Genomic DNA, 18954 nt, shown 5'->3' with positions numbered 1-18954 from the left:
AGACAACATTACCTAGCTTTATCTTTTTTCAATAGTTCAACTCCTTTGTTGGGAATCTAAAAAATAAAAAAAATCTTTCATAAGGTATAGCAGGTATATTATGTATTAACACACAGTTGTTACAGGATTCATTCAGAGCATGAATTGCACCGTGGCTGCTCAATTCCACTGGCCATGTTCGATGTCTTCACCTTTCTTCAAGACATTCTGGAGAACACTCCAGTGGTGGCTCTCCCTAGCACCAGAGGTGCTGTTATATTAATTAAGTAGTCCTATTAGTTGCCAAACAGATGGCTTAAAGGCTTAAGAACTGCAACATTACTTTCCTTTTAGGAGCAACATTCCCTCCCCACTGTCCACACCTTTGGTCTATTTTCTTCCCCTTCTTTTAAAGGATATGTCTGCACTGCAACAAACCAAACCAAAACGAACAAACCAAAACCAAAACCACGGCAGTGAGTTTCAGAGCCTGGGTCAGCTGACTTGGCATTGTGTTATGGAGCTAAAAATAGCAGTTCCTACTTAGGCTCTGAAATGGTGAGTGGGAGGGTCTCAGAGCCCAAGCAGGAACATCTACACTGCTGTGTACAGCCTTGTAGCACGAGTCCTGCGAACTCAACTCAGTAATGCTCAGACTCGCTGTTGAGGCTGGGGTTTTGTTTTTTTTTGTTTTTTGCAGTGTAGACATACCAAAACTTATTTTTTCAAAACTGCCTTTCTGTGCAATCAAGTCTTTCCTTTTAAAAGCTGCAGGTGGAAGTCCAGAATTATAAACTGACACTTGAATGTGGTATTAACACTGGAAATCTGTTATTGTATTGGTTACCTATATGAACTTGGCACAATCCATTACACCGCAGGAAGTGCAGTGCAGGGCGGATAAACAAAGCCACCATCTCTATTAGTCAGATTTTACACAAATTATTCATTTTGAAGTGCTCAGTTATGAACAGCTTGATCCTTGCCATCCAGTGCCTCAAAACTCTGCATTAGCCCTTGCACATGTATAGCCAGTAGCTGTTTATATTCTTCCCTCCACCCACAAAATACACACATGCAATATAATGGAAAGAAAGATTTGGCGCTTCTTCATGTACCCTATCTGCAAAACAGAGAGGCAGGATATGCAATCAGAGAAATTAAGGGGAAAAGCCTTGTCAAGCTGATTTTTACTCCAATAAGGTATTTAGATGAACGAGTTTCATTTAATCCTATCCTCTATTCAGAGCAGACTTTAAGAACTTATAGGAATTAATGTGAATTTTTTTTTAAATTACACATTGCAGCCTTAAATTACATTCACTGAAAAAAGCTCAGTGCATACAAATGTGTTCTTGAATAGGTGCACTTCCAGGACAACATTTAAACGTATATTAGTCATGTAAATGTTCAGAAATTTGTCAGTGCTTTCTGTATAAGAGTTTTGAAAAAATAACCAAATTCCAAATTTAACAAAAAAACTGTTACCGAACACTTGACCCAAATGTCAAACTGAACTGATTATAGAGATGAAGTGTTAATCACTACAATGGCTTTGTCCTATAAAATTAATGGGTCATGGCCAAATATTATATATGGGTCATTTTTTGAACTTCACAATTCAAATTTCTTAGATGACTTTGCTGCTATATGTTTTACAGAATCCTGTGTATTAAAACTTCTAGTAACAGTCCTTGAAAAGTGGACTTTAACCAAACCTACTCACCAACCCTTTTTTCTGCAAGTCTATACATGTCCTCCCAGGCCCACTACCAATGCTGAAACTACCCACTGCAGAATTTTGCGTCTGTTGTGTCAGCCACCCACTCCTTTATTCAGATCTTTCACTCTTTGGATCAGGTGTGCCCAAGACTCATGGGGGAGGCTCTTTCAATAGAGACTGCAAGGTCTGCTGAGTTTGTACTACAGAATTAGCAAGGAGTCAGGTAGAAAAAGAAAACCTGCTAAGAGTATGCAAGGTAGTTATCACAATCAGCCCAAGATTTAAAGGTTCAGATCAAGATTTGTGCTAGTTCTTATATTCCTATATTAAGAATTATAATCGGATGGAGAAAGTCTTAGTTAAAAAAAAGAACACCCACACACATTTGAATTCTATCTAGCACTCCACTGCCCGAAAAGGCCACTATTTTGTAAGCCAATTCGAGTCCCTCTCTTTTTGGGAATAATAAGAATTGCTACTGCAAAGTTGGTTTATGTTACTTAAGAATCTATACAAATATCCTTTTCATGAACAAAAACTCATGAGAAATTAAGCCACCTGCAGTTAGTATTAATCCCCTTAGTCTTGCATCCAACATAATATAAAATGTAAGTTTCAATACTCTATCTTAAAATGCAAAAAAAGCCCCAAATAAAATCTTCTATGTACTAAAGAGATATTTAGAGCACAACATAATGAATACAACTTCCAACTGTGGAAATCAAAGGAAGGAAATCAAGAATGAAGTAGAAGGAACAGGTGGAAGAGTAGATAGTTTTAAAGTTAGAGGACCATTTTGAGGAAAAAATAGTTAAGAGGACATTTTGAATAGGATTCTGACATGAAAAGGAGTAACGAGACATCATATTCAACTAATTCATCTTCTGCTACCCTTTTTTTTTAAAAAAAAACAACAACATTTAGAAGCAAAAAGAAAAGGAGTACTTGTGGCACCTTAGAGCTGACAAATTTATTTGAGCATAAGCTTTCATGAGCTACAGCTCACTTCATCGGATGCATGCACAAGTACTCCTTTTCTTTTTGCATGTACAGACTAACACTGCTGCTACTCTGAAATTTAACAAGCAGAATCCCTTATTTGTCTGTAGCAATTAGTCACTTGGAGTCTTCACACAATGCACAGTTCACCTGTGGAACTCACTTGCCAAAGGGTGTTGTGAAGGCAAAAAACATAACTGGGTTAAAAAAAAAATTAGATAAGTACGCGGAAAACAGCCATAGTGGCTAATAGCCATTGATGGATATAAGCCTCTGACTGCCAGATGCTGGGACTGGATAACAGGGGATGGATCACATGATAATTGCTCTGTTCTGTTCATTCCCTCTGAAGCATCTGGCATTGGCCACTGTTGGAAGACAGGCTAAATGGACCATAGGTCTGACCCAGTATAGCCATTCTTATACAGAAACAATCTACCAGGGGAACCAAGTTTCTTGTTTTTGCCAGTGATGCAAGCACACCATTTTCATGATGTGCTACATCAGAACACTGAATACGGACAGCTACTACACTTAAAGGGAAAGGATGAACTGGAAACATTCAGTTTACAAATGGCTACATTCTTATATAAACAAACTTGATAGGTGTCCTGTAATTATTGTTACTTACTTTCTCTCTCCCCTCGCCCACCCCCCCCCGGCCAACAGAACATCTCAACTTAGAGTTTTCATTTTAAAACAGTACATACCCTTAATACCAGCTTCTTGTATTTTTCAGACAAGTCCACCTTCACACATCTGCCCTGGAACCAAAGTGCTTTGTTTGAACAATGCTCAACCATAGCCAAAGCATCTTCTCTGGTTTCCATCTCTATGAAAGCCTAAAAAAATTAGAATACATAAAAACTATAGGAAGTGTATGTAACAATGCTATTACACAAAGTTCTTTAAACTAGAATATGGCTAAATCCTACAACTTTGATTTCACTACTTGATGTTTCAAAATGACTATCAACCCAGTTTTACATTATACTCGCAACACAAACCAGGTGCACAGATGCACTCAGTCTTTGCAGTAAGCAATATTTTCACTGCAAAGAAGTTCTGAAATTAGACGGCAGGAGCCCAGCTGATCTGAAAGTAATCTTAAAGACAGTGTCAATGTATCCCTTCTTTGAAATCTAATTAAATGATAGTTCGTAAACAGGAAACACCCTCAAGTCAATAACCGTATTCTGTGCTAAAGCTAAATAAAGGGCTGAAAGGCCTACTCAAGACTCATTCCATTCACAATTTCTGGAATGAAGTGTTAGACAGTTGCTCTCCCACAAGAGCTCTATGGTGGATGGATCTATTCTGTTTAGATCTGTTGGATAAATTTGCTGGGGAAGACAGTGAGGCAGTTTTGGCTCAAGTGTCATCAGTTCACAAAGGGTATAGCTTTTGCATTAAACTCTGAGTGGGCAGGATCTATGCAATTTTAACACGCAGCTGAGATGAGGGTGATCTGGTTATGGCTCAAACCAGATTCTATCTGGCTGGGGAAAGCAACTAGAGAATAAAGTAGGTTTGGTACCTGTCCCCATTAGTGAGGGGGTACCCAACTTTGCCCAAAACATTTGCAACATTTTAAGAGGCTTCTGAATCCCCAGAAGAGCACTGAGTGGCCCGTAAGGTTTTTGACTTCTCTTGGCTGTGGACCTTCTGACAGGCATCCATGGTTCTTTCACTTCCTCAGTGGATTAATGTAATACATGGCACACTGCTACACTGGAAGTTGACTCAAACTTATTTCCCTTCACTTAGCAGTATCAGCAGAAGGATCTTTATATCACAAGTGTTCCAACAGAGAGCTCTAGCTGCAATTCAAGGTGCTATTGGAAATATAAAGTTCTCTTTAAGGGAACTAAAATGTCCTCTGATTTGGGTACTCATCCAAGAAAACCACCTCTCCTTCACAATCAATCAATCTGCTCAAGCACTCAACGTAACAGCTGTTAAATTTAGAAGTCTGGGGGGCTCCTCAGAAGGTGCTTTCAATGGAAAACTCTCAACTCTGGAATTTGATTTACTTTTTTACCCCAGAGCCAGTGTGGTGACCATGGTGCAAGGCTGATCTGCTTACAGAGTCTCTTGCTTGTTGATGGAAGTATGTTTTTATGTTATTGAGTTACACTTTTGTTTGTGGATGGTGTTATATAAACATTTTTGCAGTTTTGTTTTTGTGCTTGTGTCTTGAGAGGGGACATTTTAATAAATTAAAAAACTAAACAGTAATACATCAAGTTACATACTTAGCCAGAAAAACAGGGACAGAAAAAAGTATATTTGTAATAAGCAGCTAACATTGCTGTTGGATCTTTAACTTCTTTTCATTTTCACTGTGCAAATTTAATGTGTTAATGTATTTTGGCATCTAACTGCCTTAAAAAAACCCTCCAGAGCTAGTTAGCTTGTGAAGACAACAACATTTACCATCAGAGCTCATAAGTACCTTGAAGCAATTGCTCACAATTTGCTGTGCATGCACACATACATGTTCAAGCTTGCTTGCACCCATTTAATTAAGAAAATGTTCTAATCTACCATACATGCTTACTAAGCAATTTTCAAGCAGATTTGTGAAATCAAACCCAAGGGTAACTGCAGTATCTTTAGAAGGAGTGAGGGAGTAAAACGAAGGGCTTTTTATTGTTGCTATGTAATTATTTGTTAGACTGCCCATAAGAAGCTTATGATTGGCTTTTGATGTTTTTAATCAATGCAATGATCCCACAGATTTTTACCTATATAGGAGCTAATTAAATATTGTACCCAATACTGCATAGTTTCATAGGACTAGGATGCTTATGAGTTCCTCTTCTTCTACTAGACGTGTTTACTGGGAAACAACTCCTATATTTTGCCATGTTCTCCAGTAGTTTCCATATCCATACTGAATCAGAAAAGAAAAAGATGGCAAAATAGAGGTATCAATCTTCAAGATCAAATGTAAACATTTTATTCTGCCTTGAACATTTCTCCCTACTTCAAAAACATCACTTCAACTTAGTTTTTGAGATATTCAGACTGTACCCACTTTGGAGCTCTCACAATCCATTTAATCAAGTTCCCAACTTAAAATCTTGAAAATCTCTGGTTTCTTGCAGGCAGATCTATTCAACTTTCCACTTAATTATGCATGAATCAACTCAGTTATGTAAGTGTCTAGGGTGAATTACCTGGCTTTTCATTCTCATCAGTATGTAATTCTTTATTTTTCCATATGGCTCAGCTAGTTTGATTACGGCATTGTCAGAATATCCTGAATGAGGTAAATTACTGAGGTGAATCACGCGACCAGGTTCTGGTTTTGGTGGCTCAGTTTTTTGGTCAGGCTTCCCCTCTGGTTTCTGAAATTAAGAGTTTGTGAAACCTTAAAAATAAATACTACATAAAATCTGACATTTATATAACAAACAAACAAACATTGATATTAAAGATTAAGTTCCTAATTTTATTATATGCATTACAACTGAAATATAAGGCACCAATTTTGTCATGGAGGTCGCAGAAGAGACGGAATCTGTGACCTCCGAAGACCTCTGTGACTGCAGCCCCGGTGGCTGGGAGCTGCAAGGTCCTGCCGCCTCCCACGGGGGGCAGGGAGTTGAGGTACCCCTGCTGCAGGGTCTGGGGGACCCCCGCAGCTCCTCTCTGCTGCTGGGGAGAGCTCCAGGGTCTCCCTGTCCCCTAAGCCCCCATGGGTGGTGGGGGCCCCAGACCACCCAGCCACCCCACAACTGCCCAGTCCCTTCCCAATTTATCATGGATATTTTTAGTAAAAGTCAGGGACAGGTCACAGGCTTACATGAATTTTTCTTTATTGCTCATGACCAGTTTGTAACGTTCACTAAAAATATCCATGACAATCTTACCCGTAAACATAGCTAAAAACAAATTAATGCAAAAACTAAACATTAAGATGACATAACACTGAATATATTATATTGATTAAAAATAAGATTTTAAAATGCAAAATTGAATTTACCTTTATTCTTTTATACTTATGGGACAAGTGCACTCTTACTGGCTTGCCAAATACTAGAGCTGGTGTTGTCATATAATATTCCACTGCAGCCTGGGCATCTTCAGTAGTGGACATTTCAATAAATGCCTGAAATTGTAAAAAATTATCTCTGCATTTATTTCAGTAATACTCTTTTAGGAGTGAATACTTTGTCTAAGAGCTTGTGCTGTTGAGTGCCTCTCTGGCAAAAGAAGATGCACTTTTAAAAAAGTGCAGTCAGGAAATGCAAAAGAAAAAGCTTTTTACAGTAGCATTAACTGGCCCCACAGATATATACCCTTATGCAATTAGGTATAAATTGCATATAGCATATTACTTAGGTGTACACCAAATATGCTCAGGACAAATTAGTGTTAATATAACTTTAAACAATCAGTTATAAATTTAAATACAAGTTAAATATAATGTTGCAGAATACTCTCGGTGTATTTGATTTCTGTGTGCCAAGGAGGAAAAAAGAAAAAAGACAAGACATTAACCCTCCTTCCCCTTAGTGTTCCCCTCCTATGATAAGATGATACACAGTATATTCCAGGGAACATGGAGAATTCCAAGAACTCATCTGGTCTGAGAACAAGCAAAAAATTTCAATCTAAATAAATAACAAGGATTTGTAACGTAAGTGGCTTTGTAAACTAAGAGTGCTCACTTTCACAAATGCTGTAAAGTTGTCTGGTGTTCACCGATACCAGTGAAATGTTACCCAGAACTAATTATGCCACCAAAAGATTTAAATAAACTTACCTCATTAATTTTGTTTAGAATCAGATGATTTGTAATTATTCCAAATGGCTCAACAAGCTGCAGCAATTGGTACCTCAAGTTTTTCCCTCTTTGAAAATCCATAATGTGAACAACTCTGCTTGTTTCCTGATAAAAGCAGAAAGAACTAACTAGTAAAGTTTACCAGTAGCATGAAATGAAATAGCATGTCAACTAACAAAGACATTATCAAAGGATTTCAGCCCCCAAATTTGACCTAAAATTACCAAGGAAAATAAGAACCATTTTACCAATGTCCTCTCTTCAGCCATAACTAAATGCATCAGGGCAAGACAGGGAATTCCAAGGGTACATAAGTCAATTCTGTACACCAAAGAAGTAGTTTATTCTGATCCAAGATGATGACTGAAACAATCTGGAGATAAGTCAATGTCAATTTATGAATTTCTTTCTGGTTTATGAATTGCATTTAACACTGTAGCCCTTCAGTGTGGATTGGAACAGCTATTTTGTAGCAGGAACTGACTGCCTGGGAAGCTGAAATACAGCCTTCAAAATTGAATAGAAGAACTGTGCTGCTACTAACATTTACTTTTAAAGACTCTCTGCCCCAGCAATCTCACCGGGGGTCAGAGCAAGGAAAATCCTGAGCAGAAGAACAAAGGTGTCACAGACCACTTTAAAGGTGACATGCTCTCTAAGCGAGGGAGTAATTACATCCCCAGAAAAAGACAACAGGTGGAGGACTGGGGGCAGGAGGGATTTTGCCACCCCCAGGGACTCTCCAGAATGGTGAGGACTCAGAACGAGATTGTGTTCTGGCATTTTTTGTTTTGCCTTAGATTTATAAGCTCTAGTGTGCCAAAGAGTAAAGGGCATGGGTTTAAGAAGTTCCCTGCAAAGCCTGTATTCCTTGCTTTAACTATCACATGTTCCCCAAGGGTTAAACTGTAAACCAGAGACCCCACAGCTCGGCTGAATTCTGGGAGAACATGCAAAACAGCTGGAGAGGCTTGGGAGGTCTCAGTAATAGCTTCAAGGCCTAGGGCAGCTGGACTGTGGAGTCCTTTATCCCAGGGAAAGGGACCAGACAGGGAACCTGCATCCTAAAAATGTACTTGAGAAGCCAGATCTAGAAACAGTGTCTGGCCACAGCCCAGACCCACATGGGATACAAAGTTTGGGTCCATTTAACAGTGTGGTGCCCATTCACTTGGTGGATCGTGACAATGATCATAGTAGGTGGTGAAACATGATGACTGATAGACTTCGTAATTTTAATCCAAAAGAGTATACATTAAATATATTCTTACCTTTTTAAAAAAAGATTTGTATATTGGACTAAGATGTTTGCTTCAACATCCAATACAACTTTGAATAAAAATAAATCTACCCTGATACATTTTAAAGATATTTTGCACCCCCTCCACCAAAAAAGTAAGTCTGACATTCCTTGAAGCACATGCAAGATTATTATCCCCTGTGCAAATGAGATTTTAAATTAAAATGAACTTTTGAGCATAACAGTAATGACTGTCACTGAAAATTGAGATGTACAGCACCAGCAGCACAGAAACAATTTCAGTTTCTTACATCAGTTTGCATCTGCTTTAATGGTGATTTAAAAAAAAATAAAACCCGAAAAATTAGTGCATTTGTGTAAGCATTATGTGATGTACAAACAGTCAGACCAAAAAAGCTCAAACAAAGGAGAACAACATTCTAATGTATAGATGACCATGTCCCTCGCTGCATCTCAACCTAAAACTGACTTATGTACGAGACTACACCACTCAAATGCAATGCTTGAAGCTTCAAGGAATTTGGAAAAAAGACTTTTGAATGTTTTGGTCAGGTTTGTCGTATTTCTTCCCTCTTCTGTTTCTCAGGTGCCTCTCACCAAGGTATGTAACTACCCAAAGGGCTGAGAAGTGATGGTCAACATTCAAACTCTCTAGTCTTTGTTGTAACACAACAGAACAGCGTGAGGAGTTATACCTCTCTTACAAAGGAGTTATAAACCTGTTTTTTCAAGGTTTTATGGTTAGTCACGATCAGGCATAATATGGCTAAGGGAAATGCAAGCGGTGTCTCAATATCAACCTTGAGAGATTACCTCAAAGGCTGTGTTTGTCTCCAGGTTTCTTCAATTCTTGACCTCTTTGCTAAGACTACAAACAAGATTTCCACTTGGTACCAACAGCAATGAGGTCCGTATGACTGTCTGGTATGTGGACTGAGTACCAATCCATTTTACAACAGCCAGCAAATCACAACCGTAATGACTGTCGCTATCAACTTGTACTGTACTCAAGTGAGCTAGATATGAAAGATTCTATAAAGGAAGTTTGGGTCCACTGGCCAAACTGGACTGGGAGTCAGAAACCTGGGCTCTATTCCTCGCTGCGCTACTGACGTGCTGCATGATCTGTAAGTCACCTTTCCGGTCCTCTATTTCCCCTACCATCCATTTAGACTGTAAGCTCTTTGGGATAGGGGTTGCCTATTTGTGTACACAGCACCCAGCACAATAGGACCATCATACAAATAAAAATAATTCTACCTCCCAAAGACATCTGATTCCCTCATGTCGAATATATTAAAATGGGCAAGCTTCATAGCAGTGTAGCTGGATATTACTGTTTTGTAAAGCTGATTGTTAGAATAATAATTTAATACTAACCATTCTGTCTTTCTGCATATGTCGTGGTCCTGGCATGTTTCCATTTCCAGCCCCTTTATATTAGAAATTAAAAGTATATAAGCAACACTTAAATGCGTTATGGTTACTGTTGACATTTCATCTTTTAAAAATGTAACAAGTTAAAGATCACTTGTAATGCCATAACGTGAAGTTATTTGTCAAACATTTCAAATTACTGTAAATTATAAAAAAAATCAAATCCACATGTAATATTTTACAGTAAACCTTAAGAAGCAAAATCCATGGCTTGTGACCCAAAATTGGGGTCGCCAGAATGTGTCAGTGGCCCAGAGGGCTGATTCAGCTCCCTGCTCTGGGTGTGGCAACCTGTGCACAGAGCCACAGTACTATTCAGGTTTGGCCCAGCTGCCTCTCTATCATGACCTGGGGCTGGCCTGAGCAAGGCCAAATTTGAGCAAGTGGCACTGCAACCGTATGCATCAGGTCACAATGCCACCTGGGCCAAACCTGAGTGGCTCAGCAACCCTGGAAGTCACAATGCCCAGTGCAGGGAGCTGAGCCCAGCACACTCTGCAAAACAGAAATGGGAAGAAAGCTGTTGGTTTCACATTCTCTATTAAGCACCGCCACCCCTGCCCCCACAAATGTACCCCCTTCCCAGAAGCCAGGACACACCTCACTTTCCATACCCTGTGTCCCACTCCCCAGCCCAGGTCTTTCAAATGTACCCCTCCCAAACAACCAAGCTATCCGTTTTGTCATCCCAGCTGTCCTAGTCCCCAGACCTTCCCCAATGCAGCCCAGTTCCTTCCCCAAGCCTCCCCACTTTATCCCCAGGGCCCTAAAATCCTCCCATCCCTTACCCTCTGCCCTCCCAGGGAGCCATGGAGGGCTGTCTCAGCTTGCTTCCTCCCCCAGCCCCAATTGCTGGTGGGGAGTACCCAGGTTTTCACATCTGGCTGGAGAATATGGAATCTTAGTGCCAAGCCCCCGATAGACCCCTAGCTGGGGAGGAGGCCTACACTGGGTCTGGGGGCATGTTGGGGAGTGTCTGGGTCACAACAGGCCATCAAGGTTTACAAAGGGGTCCTGATCCCAAAAAGATTGAGAACTACTGCTTTTAGATATTGATCCAGAGCACACTGCTGAAGTCACTTAAGGTATGCATTGACCCCAATAACCCAACTGGAATTTAACAGAACTGCTATACTGAAAAGTCTCCCATATTTATTTATACGTAAATGAGCTGAAACGTTTTTATTAAAGTGCAAAAAAAAAAGTTAATGTAATGTTTTGGTTGAGATTTTGGATGCAAACCTCAGAATTATGACCCTACAGCAACACTGATTCTATCATACTGCATATATTAAGGAATAAATTAAAGTAAGTCTGTTAAGCAGTTAAGTCAAAATTTCGGCTTATGAAATTTCTAAGTATGAATGAAAAGAAACTAATGAAAACATTAGTTCTCTTTAAAAGATTTTTCTGCAGCGTTTGCAAGACAGATATGCACTAACATGATGCTAGACTCTCGAGAATGACACCCAGAAAGCTAGATTGTCTCATCTACTTTAATGATTCACATTACTTGAAGTGGAAAAGTAAACAGTATAAATGAAAGGTAGGGGTTTTTTTTTTTTGTTTTGTTTTAACAATATACGGTTTTAGTAACAAAAGAAAAGTTAACTATTTTTAAAGTTCTTGAGTTTTTTAATCTGACAGTGCCAACTTCAAACAAATTCAAAATAAAAACTTGTGGCTATGTTAATGTTGCTGTGAGATCCTTCAGTTTCCTTAGCTAAGTTTTGACTCTCATCCTGCATAAAGTTACATGCGTCATTTAGATTTCAGATAACATTTCAGATAACCAGGAATTTGAGAGGAGTGTATTGAAAAAGATTTGTTTACTCATGTTACCTCTTGGCCCAATTGGCGGTCCAAGATGAAACGGAGGTGGTGGAGGCCCCAAAATTCCTGGTGCAGGATTTGTAGATTGCTGCAACATAGACCGATCACCCCTAGAAATGTAGATACAAAACAAAGCATATTAACCTTTAAAAGAAAAACTTTTCACTGAGCCCCTAGAAAAGTTGTGTCCACATCACAAATACATTTGATACCATATCCTTGAGAGAAAGGAAAATTACAGCCAATTCTAGAAACCTCCCAAACTCACAGTAAGCTTTTCTACAAAGTTTGAAGAATTTAGCCAATTCCCAGTAGCCAGAGAACTAATCCTGAAGCAAGAGACAGACCCAAAAAGATGAAAAAAGAACGAGGAGTACTTGTGGCACCTTAGAGACTAACAAATTTATCTGGGCATAAGCTTTCGTGGGCTAAAGCCCACTTCATTAGATGCATGCAGTGGAAAATACAGTAGGAAGATAGATATATATACACAGAGAACATGAAAAAATGGGGGTTGCCCATGTTCTCTGTATATATCTTCCTACTGTATTTTCCACTGCATGCATCTGATGAAGTGGGCTTTAGCCCACAAAAGCTTATGCTCAAATAAATTTGTTAGTCTCTAAGGTGCCACAAGTACTCCTCATTCTTTTTGCTGATACAGACTAACATGGCTACCACTCTGAAACCTGTCACCAAAAGATGAAGGTCACCATCTGCTAATGAAATCCAGGGACAACACATGCTGAGAAGCTTTGAGAAGGTGGAGGTTGGTGGGATTTCTAACAAGGGTGTTACTGGACTGTCTTGGAACTTCACCTGTATCCACCACCTCTAGTGAGTTGGTGTCTGAAGAACTCAGGGGGAAAAAACCCTGTTTACATTAAGAAGATTCTTTTTGCAACCATAAGGGCTAGAAAATAGATTTTTTTAAAACAAAATCCTAAATCTGTTAATGGTTTAAGGCCCTTCTATGCATCTGGGAAAGCTTCCTCCACACAACCAAAGAGTGGATTTTTAAAGATGTTCTTTCCTACATATAATGCTTCAATAATAGTCCTGTCTTAGGACGTACCAGGGATAGCGAGCAAGTGCTGCATCACACGAAAACCAGTACTCTACTTCTTCCAATGGTATGTGTTGTCCATTTATAGCTGTGATAGATCATCGGATGTGTGGTGGTATAAAAGCTTTACTGGCACTTATATGGGCTAAACTGTATAAATCAGTAATGTCTACACTATTAATATTATTACAGCTAAATATAAAATTACCACAGTAATAATTAAAATGTACTTCTGCATCTTTATTGTATCAAGTTGTATACAGTTTAAAGATGAATTACTTGTACTAGTAGTTTAACTAAGAATTAAGGGGAAATTTGTAAGAATTATGCTATTTTAGCAGCTAATAGCTACAGTATTCATGATTGGAAGATTACAAACACAATATAATATATACACCACTGCAGTGTGAGCACCCTAAATTCTACATATTTGTATGTCTAGGGGAAAAGATTACTGAAAACAAAAAGTCTTAACATTGCCTGATCAAAAGAGCAACCCTGAAAATCTTCTCACACAGAAGTTTTCAGGTGTCTGGCATTTGCCTTAGAAGTCTGATCATGAAGTTTTAGCAAGTCTGCCTACTCCTTAGAAAAAAGTAGTTTGTGCTTTATTAAAAAAAAGTTTGTCCAGCTTCAACCTAATCATTTTGGGACAGTGAAATTTCCAAGACAGAAATTGATCACATTCTTCCCATGCTCCACATCTGTGATCATTTACTGAAGTCATGATCTGATACTGAACTCCAAATTTGAGATTTGGATTCCTAGGTATCAAAGGATTTATTAACCATTTTTATCCCATAGGTTTTATGGCAGGATTACTTCTCAAAATATGGCAATTTTATAGCTAAGATTTCAGTTTTAGTGTAATGTACTTTAAAGGCAGATACTTTCCTAAACAATGGATTTCTTTAGTTATTTTAGGAAAATGTTTAGTTAGTTAAATAAATATTATTTGATCACCATGTAAAGCTATTTAATAATGAATTATTTCAAGTTTTCATTCTGCAATTTATTATTCCCTATTCTCTGCACAAACTCCTCTAGAGCGAACATGAAGGAGTGAAGGAAACAGACATCAAAGCAGATAAAAATCAGGATTATTTTTATAAATCAAATAACTTAAAAATCACTTTTTTTACACTTATATGCTGCTAGTTGTTTACTTTCTTCCCCTTTTTAGTGTCTTAAATTGCTAAAGTGGCCATTTATATCTAATTTTCTAATCATTAAAAAAATTACGTAAAATCTGAAATTCTACTAAAGTTTCAAACTTAAAAAGTTCCTATTTGCTGGAAAAGAAAAAAGTCTAGAGCCTCATTAACACCCCCACTGTAAACATCACAAACTCAAAATTGATCAGCAAGAAGCCCATGCTCTATTTGGAATCAGCATCACCTTTCCATACACTGAACTTCCACAAGTCAATGACCTGATCCTGGTCCCACTGAAGTCAATGGCAAAACTCGCACCTATGACAGTGGTGCAGGATTTAGTCTTCAGTGCTCCTAAGTCATTTAGGCTCCCAAGGGTGAGATTTAAAACAAACCCTAAAAGCAATCTTTAGATTCCCATAAAAGCAATTAAGACTATACTTAATTATAAGCAAGAGTAGTCTTGTTGAAGTTGGAATCACGGCTTTCATTTTCCAATATTTTAGTAGTGGCATTTAGTTCTCTCCCGCTACCGCCAGGATTTATAATATAGTTCATTATAAATTTTTATCTAAAGTTGCAATAGCAAAAAAATTCAGATTTTACAAAGCCTCAATCTGATTTAAACAGCTACACTCCAGAAAATGTCTCTGTTTCCTAGATATAATTACACAAGGAAAGCCAACTCAGCTGAATCAGTGCTGCTTTTCAGCTGGTATAAAGAGCAGTCCACCCGTAAGGAAATTTGGACAAGTATCCAGATAGGATAAAACTTTAAAAAACCAAAACCCTGCACTCTATCCTACACTGCGAGATAGGAAACCGAGCCCCTTTGTTCTGACACACTGAATGATTTTAGTATTTCCAATATTTGACAAAGTTGAAAAAAATGCCAAGTTTTAATTACAATCATTTCATTGCATTATGTACTTCCAATATAAAAGTAACTTATATTTTGCATTGTTCATGTTTTACTTACATTCCATGTCCAGAATCACTATCAGGATTCCACTCTGGATATCTTTAAATAAAAAAAGGTCATTTATAAGAAAGATATAAAATTGGGATTGCAAAGGACAGTATCTACACAAAACTACTGCAAATTCACATTTTTCACAGGAAGCAGGAAAACATGAACACATTGTACAGGAATAATTTGGATAGCATGATTGGCAGCCATAAAACAAATGCAATTTGTAACAGCCATAAGCACTTTAATGCTAATTAGGAGATTAGGTGGTGGGGGGGGGGGTTTCCAGACTAGGAAGTGTATTGTACTTAAATATCAAATATCTAGCAATAATCTGTAGTATTACAAACAGGAGAGGTTTGAGTCTTCACTATGTAGAACAGACTGAAAGGAGAACCTCTTGGAAGTTTGCACTACAAGCACAACTAGGGAATATTGCAAGAAGTTACAAACATTGAATACCTGCAGCTGGCACTGTCTAACATATGTAAATTGTAAGGACTTAGTAGTCTAAATTGCCTTTCTCCAGCAAATTTGATTACTTTTTGGCCTGTAGATGCTTAAGGGGAATGGCTAAAACAAGTTTAAAGTATGGTCTTCTCAGTGCACACCAGGAAAATTATTTAAACCTGCTCTGTAAAATATAGTTAACAGCTGTTGAAGTCTACATGCCCTCATGCCACAAGAATGCTTAAGGTATTTCAAACTCATACATTTCAAGAAGAAGCTGACAACGTCGACTGTGGGTTGCTCCATTGATATGGTGGTTCCACTCCTGCAGTAAAGTAAACAGTTACAATTAACATAGGATCAAATATTTTGTAACAAAACATTCCCTCTGCCCAGCTATGTACCTACTCTTCTATGCAGAGGTATTTAACAAATATTTGTGCATAGATGCCGAAGTCTGTTTGTAGTGCTTTAAAGATACAATGAATTTTGACCTACCTTAAAACTGTTATAACCTGACAAAGTGTCCGATGGAAAATGTCCTCTGGAATCTAAGGGCTTGATTCTGGCTTCAGATATCCAAAGCTCATCATGAGAAAATTTGCTAGAGTATGCCTGCAGGGAGCCCAAGGTTTTCCTTTCATAGCCTTGAGATTTTTTCCTAACCCCTCTGCTTTACACCTCAGACCTTCAAAGACTAACATACTTACAAATACTGCATTCAGTAGCACAAAACCCAGAAGACGAAAAATTGTAAGGAACTCAGAAAACAACAACAAAAATCATTAAGGGGTGAGAGGGACTGACATATAAGGAAAGATTAAAAGAACTGAAAGTGCATAGCTCGGCCAGACGATGTTAGGGAAAAATAGAAATGTACAAATATTTGAAGGATACAGACACCAAAGAGAGGAGGGACTTGTTTAGGATGATAATTAGGACTAATGGAATTAAATTAGGCAAAATAATATTTACGTTAAACATCAGAAAAAGTTTAATGAAAAGAACCCCTAGAATGTGGGAAAGACTCCAAAAGCCAAGTGGTAGAATCTCCATTTGCTTAGGTCATTAAAACAGGACTTAGTTTATCAAGTAAAAAACCATATTTTCCAAAGCTTTAACAGATCTAACAGATCTACCAGACAACTACTAGCCAGAGTCAGATACAAAAGACAAGTACTGGGGAAGGGCAGAAGGGTCTCACATCTATCAGGTGCAGAGGCAACAACCTGATGATAAACCCAGTACTTCAGTTTGTGGGAAGAGGGAGGTTGCTGGGATTTCTATAAGGAGGCTATTCCTAGATCCTATCTAGGGGTTCAATTTTCCATATCAGGCTCTGAGAAAGTATCTGATAAATCTGAACTATGACTACAACTATTGAAAGAACTGAGTCCCCCCTCCCCCCCACACTATTCCCCAGTCTTCCAACCATCAAAGGGAGCTCTCTGCTACTCTATTCTTTCCCCGATGGCCAGTTTTGGTTCTCTTCCCTCATGAAGATGTCCAGTGCCTGCTCTTGCTGTTTCTCGCAGCTTTCATAAGCAACTGCAGAATGAAACGGACATGATTTTGAGTTCCACTCTTGATCAGGGGTTCCAAACAAGTAGCAATGAAACTGACCAGAACCTTATTAATTCCACTCTGCTGCAGTCAAAGAAACCCATGATCATCAGCAGAAGTACTGGAGAAATTAGTTATAGTGCAACTATATTTTCAAGCTTAAATTCTGCACACATTGATGGCCTCTCTGTTCTCCAGAAAAATCTTACTCCGTATGGGCAACGTTTCCATTTTTAAGATGTTATAACCATCCTCCTGGGTAAAGCAATGAAGTATCTGAGGCTAATTGTACTGCCTTGCCTCCAAGAACTCAGAGTTTTAATGGCCTTGCAGCAAAAAAAAAAAGAATGATCATTCAAGTCTCCCATGCAGCATTGTCACTAAGTTATAATTAGGGCCCTGCCAAATTCAAAACTATTAAAAATGCGTCACAGACCATGAAATCTGGTCTTGTATGCTCTTTTACCCTATGCTATATAGGTTTTACGGGCGAGACCAGCGTTTCTCAAACTGGGAGTCCTGACCCAAAAGGGAGTTGCAGGAGGTCACAAGGTTATTTTAGGGGGGTTGCAGTATTGTCACCCTTACTTCTGAGTTGCCTTCAGACGTGGGGGGCTAGAGAGTGGTGACTGTTGGCTGGGTGCCCAGCTCTGAAGGCAGCGCCCCGCCAGCAGCAGTGCAGAAGAGTGGCAATACCATACCATGCCACCCTTACTTCTGTGCTGCTGCTGGCAGCGGCTCTGCCTTCAGATCTGGGCCTCAAGCCAGCAGCTGCCATTCTCCAGCTGCCCTGCTCTCAAGGCAGCACCGCCACCAGCAGCAGCACAGAAGTAAGAAGGGTAGCAGTACCATGACACCCCCTACAATAACACTGTGACCCCCCCCAAATCCTTTGTGTGTCAGGACACCTATAATTACAACACCATGAAATTTCAGATTTAAGTAGCTGAAATCATGAAATTTATGATTTTTTAAATCCTGTGACCGTGAAACTGACCAAAATGGACAGTAAATTTGGTACGGCTGATTTTTTTTTTTTAAGATATACAAAACATATCAGAGAGCAGGATGAAACCCTGATCACTCACTCTGTCAGAGGTTGGTTGTTTGTTTTTAAAAAGGAGGACACCACTTGGTGCAGGATTCACAAGATCTGAGCTCCCACTGTTGGCTCTGCAATTGTGAACTTGTAGATCAATGATTCTAACGCACAAACATGTGAACAAGCATCAGTTTATTCCACTATATACCAAACATTCATTACTTAAAAATAAAAGGAGGCCAAATTTGGAAAAGGAAGATCATTTAAAGCTTTTAAAAGGTGGTGCAAACAGATTTAAGTAATTTAATACAAACAGGCATCCCCTAAACAATAGGAAAATGTAAACTTTGGAGTTTACAATGCACTTTTAATTTGAAAAGTTTCCAAGGCTGGCTCGGCTAGAAGTAAATGTGTATATGAAGTTGGCTTACAAGTTTATTCTTTAAAAGTGACAAACTAAATTAAATATCCTCTCTATAACCTGGCTGGGATTTTAACATATAAAGAAGTTGGGCACCCAATTCCACACTGAATTTCAAATTCCCTCAGGTTCTTTTGAAAACCCATCCTATACATACATTTACAAATTAATTTTTACAAGTGAAGTTTTTTTTTTAAACTAAGGTGAAGTTAGCTTGCCTAGTTAGTTTTTTCTTTAATAGTTTTACCACATTCTATTAAA

At 38.6% G+C, this 18954-nt stretch overlaps 1 protein-coding gene across 4 annotated transcripts in view; it reads right to left on the bottom strand.

Moving 5' to 3' along the window:
• The window catches only part of MATR3 (matrin 3), a 44532-nt gene that overhangs the window by 8885 nt on the left and 16693 nt on the right, over window positions 1–18954 (bottom strand). For all 4 annotated transcript variants that reach the window (XM_048862221.2, XM_048862218.1, XM_048862219.2 and 1 more), the window contains 9 exons: window positions 15931–15992; window positions 15227–15268; window positions 12037–12137; window positions 10138–10190; window positions 7476–7601; window positions 6693–6818; window positions 5884–6054; window positions 3412–3543; window positions 13–56 (listed from right to left, as the gene is read on the bottom strand). In XM_048862221.2, the coding sequence (XP_048718178.1) occupies window positions 13–56; window positions 3412–3543; window positions 5884–6054; window positions 6693–6818; window positions 7476–7601; window positions 10138–10190; window positions 12037–12137; window positions 15227–15268; window positions 15931–15992 (857 nt within the window). Of the gene's footprint in view, window positions 1–12; window positions 57–3411; window positions 3544–5883; window positions 6055–6692; window positions 6819–7475; window positions 7602–10137; window positions 10191–12036; window positions 12138–15226; window positions 15269–15930; window positions 15993–18954 lie in introns of those variants that run through there.

This window comes from Caretta caretta, chromosome 8 (genome assembly GCF_965140235.1).
Source record: "Caretta caretta isolate rCarCar2 chromosome 8, rCarCar1.hap1, whole genome shotgun sequence".
In the NCBI taxonomy this organism is placed as follows: Eukaryota; Metazoa; Chordata; order Testudines; family Cheloniidae; genus Caretta; species Caretta caretta.
The sequence above is the reverse complement of the archived record's forward strand: the minus strand, read 5'-3'. Positions and strand labels throughout refer to the sequence as shown.